Source organism: Lactuca virosa, chromosome 4 (assembly GCF_052849685.1).
Source record: "Lactuca virosa cultivar CGN04683 chromosome 4, Lactuca_virosa_CGN04683_v6, whole genome shotgun sequence".
NCBI lineage: Eukaryota > Viridiplantae > Streptophyta > Magnoliopsida > Asterales > Asteraceae > Lactuca > Lactuca virosa.
The window spans coordinates 51,601,888-51,621,381 of record NC_136429.1 but is presented as its reverse complement, the minus strand read 5'-3'; the positions used below and the strand labels follow the sequence as shown (position 1 = coordinate 51,621,381).

The 19,494-nt window shown below is 34.6% G+C and overlaps 2 protein-coding genes across 3 annotated transcripts; one reads left to right on the top strand and one right to left on the bottom strand.

Annotated features, from left to right (window-relative positions):
* Positions 1-11,317: 11,317 nt before the first annotated feature.
* On the top strand, positions 11,318-12,060 carry LBD2 (LOB domain-containing protein 2). Its single transcript, XM_079047034.1, has one exon. It carries the CDS (start codon positions 11,356-11,358, stop codon positions 12,058-12,060), a length of 705 nt encoding a protein of 234 aa, XP_078903160.1. The 5' UTR covers positions 11,318-11,355.
* A 4,864-nt stretch (positions 12,061-16,924) lies between these two features.
* LOC145104058 (F-box protein CPR1-like) lies at positions 16,925-18,711 on the bottom strand. 2 transcript variants are annotated; one of them, XM_079041339.1, is made up of 2 exons: positions 18,564-18,711; positions 16,925-18,465 (listed from the first exon to the last, which is right to left on the bottom strand). In XM_079041339.1, exon 2 carries the CDS (start codon positions 18,452-18,454, stop codon positions 17,192-17,194), a length of 1,263 nt encoding a protein of 420 aa, XP_078897465.1. In that variant the 5' UTR covers positions 18,455-18,465; positions 18,564-18,711; the 3' UTR covers positions 16,925-17,191. The 2 variants fall into 2 exon arrangements, with proteins under 2 accessions (XP_078897465.1, XP_078897464.1); XM_079041338.1 differs by having other exon boundaries at positions 16,925-18,468; positions 18,564-18,709.
* Between the last annotated feature and the right edge of the window lie 783 nt (positions 18,712-19,494).

Genomic DNA, 19,494 nt, shown 5'->3' with positions numbered 1-19,494 from the left:
TCTCCTTCTTCATCCTCTTGCTCTTGGTGTTTGTGAGCCATTAGAGGAGTGACATTTGTGACTCTAAGCTTTTAGAAGCCAATTACTAGAATGAATAGATTGTTATTACTACATAACAATCAAGGTATGATCTAAACCCTATTCTTATGTTAATATTGATTATCACATGCTAGATCTAGGGTTTATGGATTTGGATGATTATTGCATGTTCATTAGACAAACTAGATCCAAAGATTTAGGGTTTGCATGTACACCATAGGAATGTTGTAGTGCTCAAAACCCATCAAGTGCGCCAGTCGTACTCATGTTGCCCTTAAACCCTAAATTTTTAGGGTTGTATCCCATGTTTAAACACCTTAATTCCACTGGACTTTCTTATGACTAGTCTCCATTCCTCTAAACCTTAAAATAGAAACCCTGGCCCTTGAGAGTGAGTTTTGAATCCTTTGAGTGATTTTGAGTGTTCTTGGTGGTGAAGGAAGGTCATTGAAGAAATGGAGGTGCACTCAAGCTCTTGGATCCAGAATCTACACCTCATCATTCATCTCTAGAAGGTATAGAGTTCATACCTTGGAGCTTGTTTTTGCTAGATCTTGTTCAGGTTTAAGTTTATATCCATTTTGTCCCAAAAAAATTGGTCTTTGTGAGTATGGACTACTCCAGACCATTTGAGTTGTCCTTTCAGACATTTTGGAGTGCACGGTACCATAAAAACGCAAGCTTGACCCTTTTCTTTCTTTTATGCATGAGGTATGGAGTTTTGGTGATATCAGAAGTTAGGGTTTTGGGATTAAGCTCTCTTTAGCCATGCAAAGGCAAAAAGTCAGAGACTTTATGGATTAGGACGTCTTTTAAGGGTCTGATATGAGGTTGGAGTAAAATGTCTTAATGATTAAGGACATAAAAATTAAGGCTTGAGTTTGGGTGCGTACATATAGTAAATATTAAACATTTAATTTTACATATAGTATAAGGTGTATTTTAAACATTTCAAAATACTAGGTTTAATTACTAAATTTCAAAAATTAAAGCAATTTTAACATAAATATAAAATTAAACTAGATGATTTAATAATTATTTATTAGTTAAACATTTAATTAATTTATTAAATCAATTTTAGGACTATCCATTAAATTAATCAACATAATTTAACATAATCCACTCCCCTAATTATTTTCGAAAATATGTGAGGGATCCACAAAATCTAGGAATTATCTAGTTAAACAAGTAAGAAGATAATTATCAAAAATAAAAAAATCTCTATCATAGCTATGATTTTCGGAAAATATGGAAGGGATCAAATCCTTGCAATAATTTCGAATCCTTGCCATAATTTTGAAAAATCATAGGGTTAGGAAACCCTAAAATCAAGATCTTGTAGGCTAAGGGAAAGGGTTAAAAACCTTTTCCAAAATTTCGAAATCTAGGGTTAGGAAACCCTAAATTGCGAAAACCCTAAATCCAAAGGGTTTAATTTCCATAAACCCTAATTGTTCAAGTTCAACCAATGCAATCAAATTCAATAGAAAACAAACCAAGGCTCTTATATCACTGATGGGTTTTGAGCATAACAAACAATCCCTATGTATGCTGATGTGTTTTGAGCATAACAAACAATCCCTATGTATGCATGCAACCCTAATATTCTTGGATCTATGTTTTCTCTAATTGAACATACAAGTATTGAACATCAAAAGGAAAAACCTAGGAAGCCTATATTATTTTCGAAATTAACTTCTAGAGTTAGTAAACATACCTTTGATTCTTATATAGTAATAACAATCCAAATCCTTAGTGTTGTTGAAGCTTCGAGAACAAGCACCACAGATGTCGTGCCTCTAATGGTTCACAAACACACTTAGCAAGAGGGTGAGAGAGGAGAGAGGAGGAGTAGACTTGAGAATTTTGGCTATCCTTCTTAGGGTTAGGAATAGTGGCCAAAATCTCAAAGGGGTATAGCCCTTTATATAGTTGTTGGTAGCTTAGAGCCAAAGCTAGGGTTTTAAGGAGGAAACCCTAATTCCTTAGCTTAAGGCCTAAGCAGTCCAAGAACCTCATCCAAGAGGCCATTGGAAGAAATTTCTAGGGTATTCCTAGAAGATTTTGTCCAACCCATCTAGGAACGTTCTAGAGCCCAATTCCACAACTATCAATAAATTGCTAAATAGCCCATGCACTTTTAATTAATTCCTTTAATCCCAAAATTAATTCCAAATTAAATTTCTGATTAAATATTAATTAAATAATATGATTTCTAATTAATATATTATTTCCATATTACATTCATAAATCATATTATTATAATTTATTAATCAAATAATAAATTCAACATCTCTCTCCAAAACTCATCATGTCTAGTTGCTAGTATGAAGGCAACCCAAAAGGACTGTACTACTATCAATTCAAGTACATACCAATTATAGTTATGAGCTTAGACACCTAATCCAACACTATGCATTTGGTCAGAAGTGATGACGTGTCACTTTCTGCATGGTGCCACGTGTCGCATTCTGGGTGGAGTGTTAGTGCACGCGAAGAATTTATGTTTCCAAGAAAGTTTATATCTTCTTCATACGAGCTCCGTTTTTGATGGTTTTTATATCAAAGCGTAGCTGTAACATCCCGTTTTAAGTAGAGTAATTAAATAATAAACCAGGAACCCCGGGAAGTAATTAGCATGATTATTTTATATTATTATAGTCCAGAATCAATTAATAATTATTGGAATGTTAGGTCCGGGGATTAAAGTGTAATTTCGGGATTTATTATGCAAGGGATTTTGAAGACAAGGGTTGTTTGGTAAATGTTGGGCTTAGATTGAAAAGATTTATGGGAGCATGGGTTAAAAAGTAAATTATGGATCTAACATGAAAGGATTTTAAAAAGGCGGGCTCTAATTGGTAAATTTGGGATTTGTTTTGAAAAGAATATGGCAAGGAGGGACCATTTGTGTTATTATGGGGAGAGCTGGTGGGAACCGGGTATATAGCCTCATTTCAGTTCAAACCCTAACCCTAAGACTCCTTTCATCAGCCACAACCACCTTATGCCTCCCTCCACACCGGCTGCTGCCCCTCCCTCACCCATCTCCAGCGCTGCCTCCAAAAACGCTCCAGTGGGCCAGCGATCGACTACCATCACGACTCCAGCCATGGGATAGAAGTTCGACAATGTGACTGATGTAGTTGTTTTTCTCAACCGCCGCCGCCGACGAAGCAGCTGCCGCCGTCGTTTGGTTCTTCCTCCTCTTCTCCGATCATCATCCGCCGCCCATAGGAGGCTGTCTTGGCGAGTGTATGTGTTGTTCGACCAGAAAACTCGAGCAAACCACCATGGCTGCCGGCCATGGTGGCTGTCGCAGGTGACACTGTTGTTTCCACCCCTCCGAGTCACTACCGCTGCCGCCATGTTGCTTCAAGTGACCACCAGGTCCGCTCCTCGGCTGTTGTGCTATTATTTGAAGCAGCCTTTGACGTGGGGGAAGTTCTGCCGTCACTAGCCGCCGCTTATTGCCATGGAGTGGCTGTATAGGGTGCGTGGTTCAGTTTAGATCGACGTTTGGGTGCGTGTTTTGGTAGCGGGATGTCATTGTGTGTGATGCTCGCTGGTGATCGAGGAAAGGAGCCACCATGGCCGCCAACCATGGTGGCCGCCGCTTGCTGTCATGTTTTCGTCGTCACCAGCCACCATGGAAGGTGACTGTGTGTGTGTGTGTGTGATTTATGTATTCATTAAGTAGGTGTATTGTAGTGTGTATTGCAGTGAGTGGGTGTGAAACCTTTGGCCGGAAACTGGAAAAGAAGCCACCACCACCACCATGAGGTGGTGGCTGCCGCCATGAACAGCCGTCTGCCGCCATTAGGCGGCTATGTTGTTTGTGGGTGTGTATTTTTTTAGATTGTATTGTAAGTTGTAATCAATCGGAATAATGAAATGAAACCCTAACCGCCACCGTGAGGTGGTGGTTGCCGCCACCGGCCGCTGTGTCGGGTGGCGGTGTGCTTGCCTTGTGAGTTTGATTCGTTTGGGGTGCTTGAAACCCTAATGGGCCCAATGAAGCCTAATGGGCTTAGTGAAAACCCTAATGGGTCCAATAAAGCCCTAATTGACCTAAAAGCCCAACAAATTGCTTAATGGGCTAGTATTGGGTTGGAAACCCTAATTAGGGTTTGGAAAACCCTAATGCCATGAAACCCTAATTTTGGGAATTGATCGGGACACACATGGGAATTATTTAATAACTTGAAATATTAAATAATAATTGTTGGCAAATTAACTTAAGTCAATATTAGACTTATTGGATTAAGTCCTTAATGGGTTAAGTAAGAAACACTTAACCCTAATCATCATTTCATGTGAAAACCCTAATTTTGGGATTAGGGGCTTGGACTTATCGGGACCCACATTTGGGCCATTGGAATGGAATTGTGTATTAAGCCCAATCACACCATATGACTTATTTAGTAAAGTGAGAGACTTAATGGATTAAGTCCTTAATGGGTTAAGTGAGAAACACTTAACCCTAATTGTCATTTTATATGAAACCATAATTTCACTTGGGCTTTGTGTTGGGCCTTTCCTTTGGGCTTTGGTAATCAGATTATTAATGGGCCATCCAAGAATAATCATATGGACTAGAATATGTTGATGGGCTTAGGGTAAGGCCCATATGAGGGTGTGGGCCTAATTTGGAAAATTGGGCCATATGTTAGGCTTTGGCCCATTACTTGACTATTTAGCCTTTAGTGTGTGAGTTGGACTTTGGGCTTGGAACCCAATTATTAATTGGGTGTTGTTTGATGTTGACAGTTCGGGAATCTGTCAACCAGCAGCTGGAGTTTTATCGGCGGGACTTCAGCAGTGCCAGGTGAGTTCTCCTCACTATATCAACAGGGTCTAAGGCACCAAGGCCGGCCCTTTATGGATTGTATTCGGATTATTGCATGTTATGCTTACTGATTTATATCCTGGTAGTTAGGATGGTGATATGCTATGCATTAGTGACCCGGTTGGGTCGGTATCCTGGTATATAGGATGATGTTATGTTAGTGAACTGTTAGGTCGATATCCTGGTTATAGGATTGTTGCTATGCTTTGTGATCTGTTAGATCGGTTTGACTGTTATATATATACATGCTAGTGTTATATGATGTCTATGTGCACATGATTGTCCTGGTTATAGGATGATGCTATGTTAGTGGCCGGTTAGGTCTGTATCCCGGTTATTGGGATGTTGCTATGATTGGTGATCTGTTAGATCGGTTTGACTGTTATATGAAATGAGCTAGCGTATGATATTTATGTGCACATATTTGTTTGATTGGGGGTTGGGTTGAGGCGGTCCTGCTTTGTGCTGTAGGCCAACATACCCGGCGAGCGGTCCGAATAGGCTGTAGGCCCTGCGTGGCGGTCCAGACATGCCGAAGGCTCGAAGAGCAGTCCAGATAGACTGAAGGCCTGTGAGGCGGTCCAGTCAGGCTGATGACTCATTATGCATGTTGTTCTGTATTGGTTATATGATATGATTATGTTTGTATGGCGTTGGTATTTTGGGGAAACTCACTAAGCTTCAGGCTTACAGTTGTTGATTTTATTTCAGGTAATTCTGATGATCGCGGGAAGACGAAGGCGTGATCGTGCACCTCCTTATATTTTCATGATTAATTCTGGGGATACTCTGATGTCTAGACTATTTTGAAAACAAATTGTAATGACTTAATGGTTTTAAATGTTTTAAGAAGTTTTAAATTGGCTTGAATTTTTGGGGTGTTACAGTAGCTATTGACGAGATCTATAACTTTCATTTAGACTCTGTCGGCTACTTTTGACTTTATTTTTAAAGCTATATTTTTAACAGGCTTAGACTATTAAAGTCCGTTAAAAATTCATAACTCTCTTATATGATATCCATTCTCGACTGTCTTTATATTGCCAGATATCATGAGAATGGGATCTTAAACTCTCGTTTAGATTGTTTTTCCTAACAATCAACCGATCTCTGCTTTAGTTTCTGAGCCGTATATTGTTGTGCTGAAACTTGTGAAAATCCTAACTTCCTCTCACGAAGTCAGATTTAGATGTTCTCTATATACATGAAATCGGTTCAATGACTACTACAAAATTTGTTTAGATTACCTAGGCAAAAAAGCAACCTATCTCTGATTCATTAGTTAAGACATACGATCCGAACACGAAACTTCGGAATGTCGTAACGTCTTCACTCGAAGTCGGAATTGGGTGTTCTTTATATGCACAAAATCCTTGTCACATATACTATACTTTGGCTAAGATTATTTATCCTAAATAATCATTTTTCCTAAATAATCATTTATCAAAAATTAAAATTTTATGCGGATAATAGTCAAATTAACTAGCCCGAATCTGCACGTGTTACAGTTGTGTCCCCTATTTAAACACTTTAATTCCCTTGAACTTTCTTATGACCGACCTCCATTTCTCCAAACCCTAAAATCAAAAACCTAGCCCATGAGAGTGAGTTTTGAAGCCTTTGAGTGATTTTTGAGTGTTCTTGGTGGTGAAGGAAGGTCATTGAAGAAGTGGAGGTGCACTCAAGCTCTTGGGTCCAGAATCTACACCTCATTGTTCATCTCCAAAAGCTATAAAGTTCATACATTGGAGCTTGTTTTTGCTAGATCTTGTTTAGGTTTAATTTTATGTCCATTTTGTCCCAAAACTTTGGTCTTTGTGAGTATGGACTACTCCAAGCCATTTGAGTTGTCCTTTCAGACGTTTTGGAGTGCATGGTACCATTAAAATGCAAAACTTGGCCCTTTTCTTTCTTCCATGCACGAGTTATGGAGTTTTGGTGATATTAAAAGTTAGGGTTTTAAGATTAAGCTCTCTTTAGCCATGAAAAGTCATAAAGCCAGGGACCTTATGGATTAGGGCGTCTTTTAAGGGTCAGGTCTGAGGTTAGAGTAAAATGTCTTAATGATTAAGGGCTTAAAATTAAGATTTGAGTTTGGGTGCGTACGCCGAGCGTAAATCTGGCTACGCCCAACATAACCAACCCATATCCCGTTTTTCCATCTTTATGCTCTACGACCAACGTAGAGCTGAGTACGTTGCACGTAAAGGTCAAACTGTTGACCTTTGACTTTCTTTGACTTTTTCGACCAATTGTGCCTTTGGGTGAATTTGTGAGGGTTTTGGTCTTAGAAAGGGGAAAAATGGTCTTTTGCCTTAAATATGGATTAGACTTGGCCTGAGACTAGTAGAGTGTGAAAATTTACCTAAATTGTTAATTAGGGTTATTGGTGTAATTATTAGGCAGAGTCTAGTTCCGACGGTTTGGGTGTGAGTTCTATCAGTCATCTGTGCGAGGCGAGTCTCCTCACTATTCTTACCTGCGTGGTAGAATATTTGTGTTGACCAGCCGCGTCTATGTGCTATTACTGTGGTATGTGTTGTTGTGTGTGCTGAGACTTCAAGTAGTCTCCAAGGTTGCTGATAACTCATAGCTGTTTATTTTGTCTTGTGTGGTATGTGATATTTTGGGTAACTCACTAAGCTTTGTGCTTACAGTTATTAATTGCATTTGTTTCAAGTACTTCTGATGACCGAAGGAAGGCGGAGGCTTGATTGTACATATTTGCATGTAGTTTATGATTCTGGATATTTTGGGACACTCTGATATTTTAATGATGATTTGTATTTGACACTTGTGATTTTCTTGAGATGATTTTTATGAACTATGTTTTTATGTGAACTTAAAATGAAAATTTTGGTTTTAAAATTTGGATGTTACACTAAATGTTCTTCCCTTGAAGCCCATGACATTTACTTGATCCAATTATTGTCTACAATCCCGAAATAATAAACTTCTCGAAATAGGACGTTACAGAAAATTAAAATGATAAAAATGTTTTGACTTTGTCTTGCATTATGTTTTAGAAAATTATGTTATTTTGTTAAATGTTAGCAATATTTGTTGATGAAGTATCAATAAAAATAAAAATTTAAACATAAAACCGAGAAAACAAAAGAAAAAACGAGAAACCAAAACTAAAAAAACCAATGGTTTGGTATTTTCCAAAGTAAACTATTAAAATTTTCAGTCTGATTTTTGTTTTAGTAATACTCTCGAACCATTCTCATCTTTAGATTGCAGGGAGTGGTGATAGGGATGCCGAACTCCACCTCAATTTCACGTGGGAGTGGTGTATTTTTACCCTGGCAAAGGAAAGGAATGTATGAGAATAAAAGGAAAAGAGAGAGTGTGACAATAACGGGATAAATGAGAGATAAGAGAGATTTGGTATAAAGATTTTGCGCTTGTCATGATTAATATTCTCGAACCATTCCCACCCTTTGACCGCAAGGAATTATGATAAGCGTTGAACTCCACCTCAGCTCCACCTAGGAGTGATGTATTTTTATCATGTAAATGGAGTAGGAGAGAAGAGAGTGACAAGAATGGGAGAAAAAGAAAGACGAGAGAGTCCACATAAACATGCCGAGCTCGGCATTTTTTTGCTTGATAATGTCTACGAGGGTCGGTGTTCCTCTCGACAAAAAGATTCTAGCTAGGTATGCCGAACACCACTCCGTCTAGTCTTAATGGTTGATAAAAAATTACGTTGTATCTCGAAAAAAAATGATAGTTTTTTTAAAAAAGATAATAATTTTGAATGATTTTCATGGTTAACAAACTATGTACCGTGATCAAAAATTAGGTTGTATCTCAAAGAAAAAATGATAGTTTTTTTTGAAAAAAGATAATAAATTTGAATGATTTTCAAAAAGTATAAAAATATAAGTGATTTTCTTGAAGAAAAACATAAAATAATGGTTTTGAAATAAAATGTACAGTTGTTTTTTAGAAAATTTATGTATCTTAAAAAAGATTAAAATAATGGATAACATTGGTATCTTTACGGATCTTTATACCGTACAAATACGCATAATCATTGCAAGTTACAATTTACCAAATTTTTTACCCTTTCCAATCTTTCCATATCCAAAATCTTATATATTCCACTTAACCCCCAGCCTTTTTCTCTTATTTTCTCTTACCACCCAAACCTTCGAGTTTATTGAAGTTAGTCCCTAAAGTCGATATCTATGACGAGTCTCGTTAAATTCAGAGTCCAATTGAAAAAGTTCTCGGAATTGAAAATGGCTAATTTTGGTGCACACATTTTCTGTTCGTCCAGACCAAATTGCAAATTAAAAATCTTAAGGTAGCGTTTGGTACAAGAACAGAACTGGACAGGACCGGATTGAACGGGATGGAACAGAACTGAACTGGACTAAACTAATAGATTTGTATAGCGTTTGGCAAAGCTAGGACTCGACGGAACTAAATTGTAAAATTACTAAATTATCCTGAAATTTATCAAAATTTTCATAAACCGTTTCTAACTTGTTTTATAGTATAATGCTTACAACCTACGTTTTAATAACCTTATTGAAAGTTACTCGTATGTGTATTAGATTGGAATTTGGAATTGCTTTTGCTTTGGATAAGAGGTACAAATCATTGATTTTATAAAGAAAAAAGATGAAGAAAAATTAAGATAGTTAGTGGAAGATGCATCACCAATCAAATTTAAAATATAATATATAAAGAGAGACAATTACTACCAACGAAATAATCTGTTGTTGTACTCACTGTTATAAACGATTCTTTTTTTCTTCTTGAAACATTTTTGAAGAAACAATAGAAAATTGTAAGAGGCGATAGAAAAATGTTAACATGAAAAAAAAATGTATAGGAAGAAACGATGAACGAGGAAGAGAAAATTGGGTATTTTTGTCAAATATTTTTTGTCCCACTGTGTTCCATCTTTTTAAGCGGGACTAAGTTTTTTAGAATTTGTCCCATTTGACTTAGTCAATAACCTCTTTTGTTATTGTTCCATCCATGCCAAACATTCTTCGAAATTTTTTGTTCCGTTCAGTCCAGTTCTGTTCCATCTATCAAACGCTACCTAAAAGAACTTCATTTTAGTAGTTTTAATTTCTTTTTTTGAATGACAAAATTGTTATTTGCAACCCACTAGCAAGAAACTAGACGAAAAAAAAACACAACAAAGAATTACATATCAACGACAATTGGATTGTGAAGCCAACCAACCTAATTAATAAAATTTATGTCTATAGGTACACCATATATAAATATGAGTTATTATGTTGTAAAAAATGTGAGTTAGCTTTAATTTTTCTTTACCAAAAAGAAGAGTGTTCGAAAATTTCGAATATGCCAACACATCATGTAAAAAACAACTTCTAGAAAATCTTTAGCATCTTTCTTAAAACGAATAGCTTCAAACCACAAAAGTCAATTATTATAAGTCATAGGAAACAACGGTCTCTTGCCCTATTTCACAAATAGGATAGGAAGAAGAAGAAATATCTATGCCACATATCTCCAAATTTGCTCTTGTAGGTAGTCTATCTAACAATAATGTTCAATAAAAATATCGATTTTAATAGGCATTTAACCCGACTATAAACATTATTCAAGTATTTCTTGTCTAGTAAAATTAAAAAAAAACATATTATTACCAGATAAGTTAGAAAATATTTATATTAAAATGGATGGTGTATTTAAATTTATTTTATTCAGACTAATTTATTGGTATGAACAAATTCTTATACATCTTTCCAAGCAAATCTTTAAATGAAGTATGAATATATGATGAAAAAAAACTATCAAGCAAATCTTTAAATGAATATATGATGAAAAAAAAAAAAAACTAAGCATGAAACCCATTACATGTATGTTCTTTCTTTATGAACACTTGTTCATATGGATCCATTTTTCTCGTGAAGACATATCATTAAGACATAGGTAGAAAATATTTCGGACCTAGATGACATTTGCTAAAATCTAGGGGGGTTAAGTTAAATTTAGTTGAACATGTATACACACACCCTTCGTCTTCATGTGAACCACCTACAAACACCCATAAAACCCTAAACCTTTTTAAACAAATCCTCAATCTTTCCATGCGTAATATTTAGATATCACTCTCCTTCCCCTACCCCTACCCCTACCCCACCCCACCCCACCCCACCCCACACACACACACAGATACACACAGAAACATAGTATTTCTTGGTATGTCTACTTATCTTTTTCAAGGATTTTATTAATTATATTATTCAAGAAACACCCTTTTCATTCTTGACATAAACAAAGGTATAAATATAAATGGTATCTTGTTTAGTATTGTGATACGGCACATGGGTCAAGATCTTGTTTATATATAGATGTAAATTATCATACTTGTTAATTTTTTACCCTAAATCGATCAAATAATATTCTTTCATTCAAAGCTTTTCTTGATCATCTCCCCTCAATTCTTGATTTATATAGTTCATCAAAAGATGCAGAAGAGTCACATTACTACAACCACCATTAGGGTTCTTGAGGCTGCACCCTCCCCATCTCCGCCACCGACAACCACCACCAATGGCGGAGGCGGAGTTCCTGCATGCGCATCATGCCGCCACCAGCGAAAGAAGTGCACAGAAAAGTGCATCTTGGCACCTTTTTTTCCAGCGGAAAAAACCCAAGATTTTCAAGCTGTTCATAAGGTCTTCGGGGTTAGTAATGTGACTAAATTGGTGAAGGATTTGACTAGGGAAGACGGGAAAAAAGCGGTGGATTCACTCATCTGGGAAGCGAATTGTCGGCTTAAAGATCCTGTGTTAGGGCCATTAGGAGAGTTTCAGAGGGTTTCAGAAGAACTTAGGGTTTATAAAACGCAATACCAACAAGCTAATATTCATCATCATCATCTTCGACAAGTTCCCATTACGCAAAATGGGGTTTTGTACAACAATAAATCTGGGCAGCAACGTTTGATTGGATCATGGAATGGTGACAACAATGGGATTAACAATGGTGCAGTGTTGGATTATATTCATAGCAATGGGATCGGTAATGGTGGTGTTATTGATAATTCGCGTATGTTCAACTATGGATCTTTGCAAAATATGGAGAAATTAAAGCAAGAAAGAGATCAACAACAAGGTTCTTTGATTCATCCACAGCAGCATATGATGAACGACTTCAGTCAATTTTACTAGCAAGGTATTAATTTGTTTTGCTTCTTTGAGAAGATTAGATTCGTAATGAAAATCTTTTTCTTGATAATTTGTTGACTAATACATACGTGTATGATTCAAGCTCAAAATTTTGTGTTTATTTTCACAAATCTTGATCACTCGAGCTAATCTAGATTTGTAATTTACCCTTTTTAGTGACATTTAATTGAATTAGCATCTAATCAAGGGTCTCTTTTTTTTAATAAAGTTTAATTAATGAATTCTTTTTTGAATTTAATGGATGTATGCTTTGAAAGTAAGGTTTTAATTTAGAGTGCTTTCGTTCACCCCCAAACCCTAATTAAGATTACGGACAAATCTTAATGACGCGGTTACAATGGTCAATTTGAGTCATATAGATTTAGTTGACCATAGATTGTTTCGATCATTCTCGAAACGATATAATATTAATTAAATTATAGCTTTAATTTCTAAAAAGATAGAAAATATACTAGTTATATAATGATCAATTTTAATATGCGGAATGTGGATTTAGTTAACCATAATGTTTAGCTGTGATTCCTAAAATTTGAAATTATACTAACGAGTATTTAATATTTGGATAACCATAATCTCATTATTTAATTTTATAAGAGTCAAATAATTTGCTAGGTTTATATTGGCTTCAATAAAATAGATTATTTTAAATAAAAATAAGTTATCTATATTCCTCTAACTTGACTTTTACTCTCATTTCACAAGTTATCTCTTTTTTTTATTAAATGTTCTTTTGGATATTTTATTTTAGGGAAAAGGCTGAAAATTATCAATGAATTATTCCATTTGTTCATTTTAGACATTTAATTTAATTTTTTGTCCATCTTTAATGAATTTTTCAAGTGCTTTTAATCAAGTATTGTAGGTAATATCGGTTAAACTTTGGAGAAAATGTTATAAATTACCAATAAAAATAATTACATTTGTTATAAATTACCAATAAAAATAATTACATTTGTCCACTTTTAGTTACTAACTTATTTTATTACACTTTTAGATTTCCAAAATTGTCTTATTTTAGTTTCTTTAACCAACTGAGATGACATTATTCAATGATTTGTAGTAAATTTTAATCAATGTGTTAGAACCTCATGTTTCCTAGAAACGAAGACAACACACGTAACCAATTTGATTCCCTGCCAGACTATTGAATTTGTGCTTTTAAGAGGCTAGATTGTCAAGTCATACCTATAAAAGCCATGTCATCTAAAATCTAAATATTAACAAAGTTTTAATATAGATAATAGAAAATGTCATGTAAGCAGATTAAGGTTTATAGCCAAATAAAATAGTTAAAACAAGATGATTTTGAGAAGTTCATTGCCTAAAAAAAGGATAAAAGTAAGTTGAATAACAAAAAAAGTTGACAAATAGAATAATTCTCTCTGATCATTTATAACAAATTTCTTAAAGTTTGTTCGGTATCACATATATATGTTACTCAGTTAAAGATAGGGGTGAGCGCGGTGCGGTTATTGGCCAAAACCTCACCACTAACCGCAAATGCGGTTAATCTATTTTCAAAACCGTTTGGCGCGGTTGTTTTTGCTGTGCGGTTAGGCAGTTATTTTTGTGGTGCGGTTTTGTTTTTTTTTTTGTGTTTCAGTTATTAACCGTATGAATTTGGTGCGGTTATTTTGTGTGGTTTTTAACTGTAGTTTAGAGTTCAAACAGTTTTAAGAGTTCAAAAATATTACTTGTAATAATAATAAAAAGAATAAGTTATAAAACAATTAACATAAATCACAAACAACTAATATCTTAAAAACATGAAATCACTAATAATTAAAAATAAATATCTTAAAATTGTGAAATTTCACAATTTTCCAAAGTTAAACATTACAAAAACAAACATTTTTGTCTTCTAAAATTTTATCATTCTTTCATCCATGAAACCTGTTTTATTTTTAATAATTAATATATTAATAATTATTAAAAAAATTGTATATAATATATGCGGTGCGTTTTTTTTTTTTTTTTTTTTTTGCGGTTTTTGAAAACTAATAACGCACCGCATCACAAATTTGCGGTTTTTGAAAAACTGAAAACCTCACCATTGGTTTTTATTGCGATTGCGATTTATCGGTTGCGGTTTATGCGGTTTTTGCGATTAAATTTAGTTGCGGTGCAGTTTTTGCTCACCCCTAGTTAAAGAGACTAAATTAGACGATTTTAGAAAATTTATTATCTAAAAATGGGCAAAAATAAATCCAGTAATTAATATTGGACAAATAAAATAATCGTTGGTCATTTTGAACATTTTCCCTCTATTTTATAGTCAAAATGCTATACAAGCAATTACCCAAACATTTTAATCGCTAAATATGTGAACTTCAAAAACATATCGAAACAATATATCTTTTATATATCATCAACTTGTGAGACATGGTTTGAGGTTACTTACGTTTTAAATCATGAGATACATACATGTGAAAAATTGTTAGGTTATATACCTTATTAATTGTGACTTTTTAACTTAACCATAGTGTTCGGAAAAGTAATTACAAAACCATGGTTAATATAATTATGGACCTCTTTTTTATTATTAAAAAAATGAAAAAACACATTACCTCACCACGACCTTTACACTCGAAGGTGTAATCCAAACCGCAGCGTGTGGTATGATGACTTGGCAGGAACCGCACTTAGGAATATCATACATTGGGTGCGGTTTAGCCTTTCAGTTATTTCTCTCTTCTTCTGGTTGGTCAATGCTAGAAAAGTTATTTTTTTTATTCTTTTTTAGTTTTTATTAAATAATGTATATACTAAAAAGTTATAAAAAATATATATATTAAAATTTATGATTTTTAATTCTTTGTAAAAAATTTATAATATTTGTATAAAATATATTTTAAAAATAAAATAAAATAAGAGATGGAGTAAAATGTGATAATTTCCAGGTTTTAAAGAGTAAAAAGATAGTGATGGGAAAATAAGATGACGCACTTATGAAAGTGAAAAACGAAACATAGGTACGCCTCTAGTCTTAATTGACACTATTTTTACTCTTCTCATCCTCTTCTACCAGCCACTACCACTGTCCGGCTTCTCTTCCATCGCCGACCATCATGTGCCATTTCCATGTTCATCTCATCCATTTCGAAGGAGATAAATGTATCAATTCTTCACACTCAAAAGCTCACTGGTCTTTTCTCTTATTTTTTTTTTTTGGAAAATAGCAAACGGTTTTAATATGTAATAATTTCTTAAAGTTTTTTGCTATATGTTCTTGAATTACCAGCATTATCGTTGTGCTCCCTCCTTCCTCGTCGTTTCTTGAATTACATGCATTGTTGTCAACCCCAATCAAGAACCATTAACAGAAACCCTTCATTACCAAAAAGATTCTCAAAGGGTGAGCTTCTTCTCTAGAAGCGTTTTCATGGAAATATCTAGTTTACTGGGCTTGGATCTCGTGGCCTTGTGTCATTTTTCCAGAATTTGTTCATTGGATTGGAAACTTGTTGTCGTTTCATCTATTTATCAATCTAGCAACATCGTGAATGTTTACGATCCCGCTTAATTAAGAGTCTAGTGGCATCTTCATAAGAACTTTTGCATCCATTGCAAAAACTCTTTTGATATTTGAAAGGTGCATACTCAAATGCGAAAAAACTTGAAAAACAAAGGTTAGCTGTTATGTTTGAGAGATTGACATCGTCACTTCATAGTATTTCAAGAACAACAAAAGTGCAAGAGAAAGAACAAGTCAGAGATGGCATCGTGGTTATCTCCGGTAGAGGTGAATGAGAAAGAGTAAGAAGACGTTGGCAATGTGTGGTGGTGGGAAAGTGTTTTTCATTTTTTAATGAAAAATATGAGCTCCATAATTATTTCAACTCTGTTATCATAATTAGGTTTAAAAATACTATTGTTTGGTAAATAAGTTTTTTAAGTATTGGTTTAGTTAAAAAATTAATAAATTGTCAACATAAAATTTCGAAATATTCAGTAAAAATAAATTTTCAGTTCATTTTAATAAAACATTATATGAAATAATAGACAAAAAAGTTATTATATATACAAAACAAAATAAGAAGTTGTAAAATAATAATTGTTATTTTAAAAATAAAATAAAAATATGGATATACTACAAGCATAGTTGGCCATGGCCTGTTGCTCCATGCTTTTGAGTTTAGGCCCATGGGCAGTTCCATGCCTGGCCTGGCTTCTTATGTGTTAAAAGTCCTTTTTTGCTAGGTAATTTGTTTAACAATATTTGTAATGCGTACAATTTTATTCTTCATTTAGTTCAATAGAAGTGTTTATATTATGAATTGATTTTATATTATATCTCAAAATTATTATTTTTAGGTTATATACTCTTCTTATTAAGTTAATATATTTAAAAATCACTATAACGTTATACAGTTTTCTTTTTACAAAAGTACATATAAAAAAAATTATATAAGCTTAAATACTAAAAGAAGACTGATGTTGTGGGGGGATCGGTTTAAGACCAATTGCAACCATAGTTGTCATACATTACAACCTTTGTATGCATCTTAAAACCAAATTTTATGTAACTCTGACATTGATAATAAATACGAGTAAATGAATGATAATTTTATTGTTGCTAAATGTTGTTATTATATATGTATCAAATCATAGATTGTAATTTATTTGTTATAAAGTTACTAATGATTTGATAATTATATACAGGTCGGCTAAACAGTTCAATAACTCTATGGCAGCTCAAAATTCTTGGCCTCTTGATTACCCTACCCTTTTTTCCATTTGTTTTAGTACTTTTTTCTATCATACAAATGTAATATTATTTCACTTCTTAAACTCTTTATTTCATTTCATATCTAACTAGTATTTTGTAAATTAATTGAATAGATAATTGCACTCAAAACAATATATTTGATTCATATATATGTAAATAATAATATATAAACATGACATGACTCACATTTTGGTATGTGTGAAAATCTATAAGGAACAACATAAAGCGATATGACACACTTATTGATCTAGACCACCCATGAAACCTAAAAGTGGAATTCTAAAAAGGTCTTATATTCAAAAACCTATAATGTTTACCCTAAGGCCCAAAATATACCGTGTGAGACTGTAGATATAAATTTACCCTTTTTAAGTACTTAGTGCTCTATGGGTCAATATTATCATGACCATTCTCTGTGATTGACCACGAAACGAGGCTATTGACATGAATCGTATAAGCAGATTGATGAATTGGAAAAATCTCCTTCTTGACCACAACTTTTCGCATTTGTTCCTTTTCAAAATCAAAAGCGAAAACCGAACCATCTTTATCCATGAAATATATCTCCCATTTAAATTTTGGAAAATAAAGAGGGATCAAATCTCGTATACACCCAACTCCAATCGTATATATATTTTTCCATTCTCCCAATAAACTCTCCAATATCCAAATGCTTATTTCATTCATTTCTTCATGTGCCACGAAACAAAGACATCCAGACACTTCCATTATTCTATCATTGAATCTACTAACTTTTGGAAGCTCGATCTTGTAAAACTTCTCATCATCTATAGTCATCGAGACTATGTATTCACTATGATCAATTTCAGGAACCCAATGTAATGCACCAATTGCAAAAACCGGTTCGTATCCAAACCATTTCAAGAGCCCAAAAGATGGCCCATCGATTACCCTCCATGATCTTTCACCAATTCTTAGAACTTCACACCCAATGAACTGTGATTCATCACGAAACAAGTGAATTAGTTTGTACCCTTGTGTACAATTCACAAGCGCGAATGATTCTTCATGTGAAGGGTATATCGTGCCTAAAGGAAGCAAATCCAGTTCACGAGTGACCGGATTCATGATCACCAATTCACCTTTCTTTAATATGTTATCGATCACGATTAAACCATCGCAGGTTGCTCTAATTTTGCCCAAACAAGTGGCGTTAAACTCACCTATTGTTGTCTTCCCATCGGCTAACATCATGTATCTGATAGCATACTTTGATGATGAGGCGATTAGAGGTCGATGAAGCACATGAACTGATTTCAGATCGAAGATCTTGGCTTCAACAGAAAACGTATTAGTGTTTTCTCGGAAAACTGAATCTTTATCAGACCAGCGAGAAACAAGATTGAAGGGGCTCAAGAATATCAAGACCTTCTCGGCTTGTTGAAGATTGTCGTGAACGAATGTACGGCTGTTGATGATGCTATACCATGGCTTGCAAACGAATCTGGATCGTTGAAGTGATTCGAGAGGTAATCGGATAAGGATATTGGATACGCAATCTTTTGGAAGATAAGGTACAGAATCTAGCCGTTGCTTTTGTTTTCCTTCCTCGAGTTGTTTCTTCAACGTAGCTCGTTCTTCCGCTAACTTCAGTAAGCTCATCGCTTTGCTAGCTTTCTCCGCCATTTTTACTCGATCTGCTGCACGGATTTAGGAAATTCTGACGAGGGTGGGCTAAAAACAAGCAAATTGTTTAATAGAAACATAAAAATCCGATCTTTTTCTATAAAAATACCTCGATCATGAGTGATTGGATTGAAGAACTGATTGGAACATAAACATCTGAATACTTATTTGGATCTTTACATTGGATTGACTGGTAACGTATAAGAACTGAAATAAAAGAAGTCGTCCACAGAAAGTGGTGAAGACGGAGTGGGGTTGGTGTGATGTTGAGATTCTCTTCTTTTAGACAAAATTGCAAAAATGGTCCCTGTTTGTCAAAATTATGTCGTTTTGGTCCAAAAAAGTTTGGTGGTGCATCGGTGGTCCAATTTCGGATACTTTGTGCGATTTTGGTCCTTATAGTTAGCATTTTTGTGTGATTTTGGTCTATACCCAACCTAAAATGACTAATATGCCCTTAAAATTATTTTTTGCTATTTGTTTTAATTGAATTCTAATTCCTTTAATTAAACGAAAACAAAAAATATATATCACCCCACGAATCTCTCTCTCACACACAGAACTAAACTTTTTAGATCAAACATTCACCCAAAAAAAATCATCAGTGTTCTTCAATGTGTTCATCAAAAAAACAAAAAAAATTATCAACGATTTCCATTTTATGATAAACAAAAAACTCCTCGTTATCTTCAACAGCTAATCATCAACAAACTTTTCAGATCACACAACTCAGATCTCAAATCGATGTACCCCTCCTTCTCTCACAATCACAGGTCCTCTCCTTCCAGTTCTAGCTTCAATCGACGACAACCACGACCCTCCCTTCCTCCTATTCTGTTCTGATTTGATTCTCACCCTACCTTCTTCGATTCAGATCACACGAGCTTGGTGATGGTGTGTCTGGTGGTGCTGATTGGAATTCTGTGGTAAATCAAGAAGAGATTAAGGCCGGTGAACATGAGAGAAGAAGGTGAGGAGGGCTGATTAGAAGGTGTGGTGACAGGATGGTTGTCGGATCTCCATTACTTCTCACCATTACC

Bases quoted from the DNA above. Each gene is read 5' to 3' on its own strand.
- LBD2 (XM_079047034.1), top strand. From the start codon at position 11,356: ATGCAGAAGAGTCACATTACTACAACCACCATTAGGGTTCTTGAGGCT.
- LOC145104058 (XM_079041339.1), bottom strand. From the start codon at position 18,454: ATGGCGGAGAAAGCTAGCAAAGCGATGAGCTTACTGAAGTTAGCGGAA.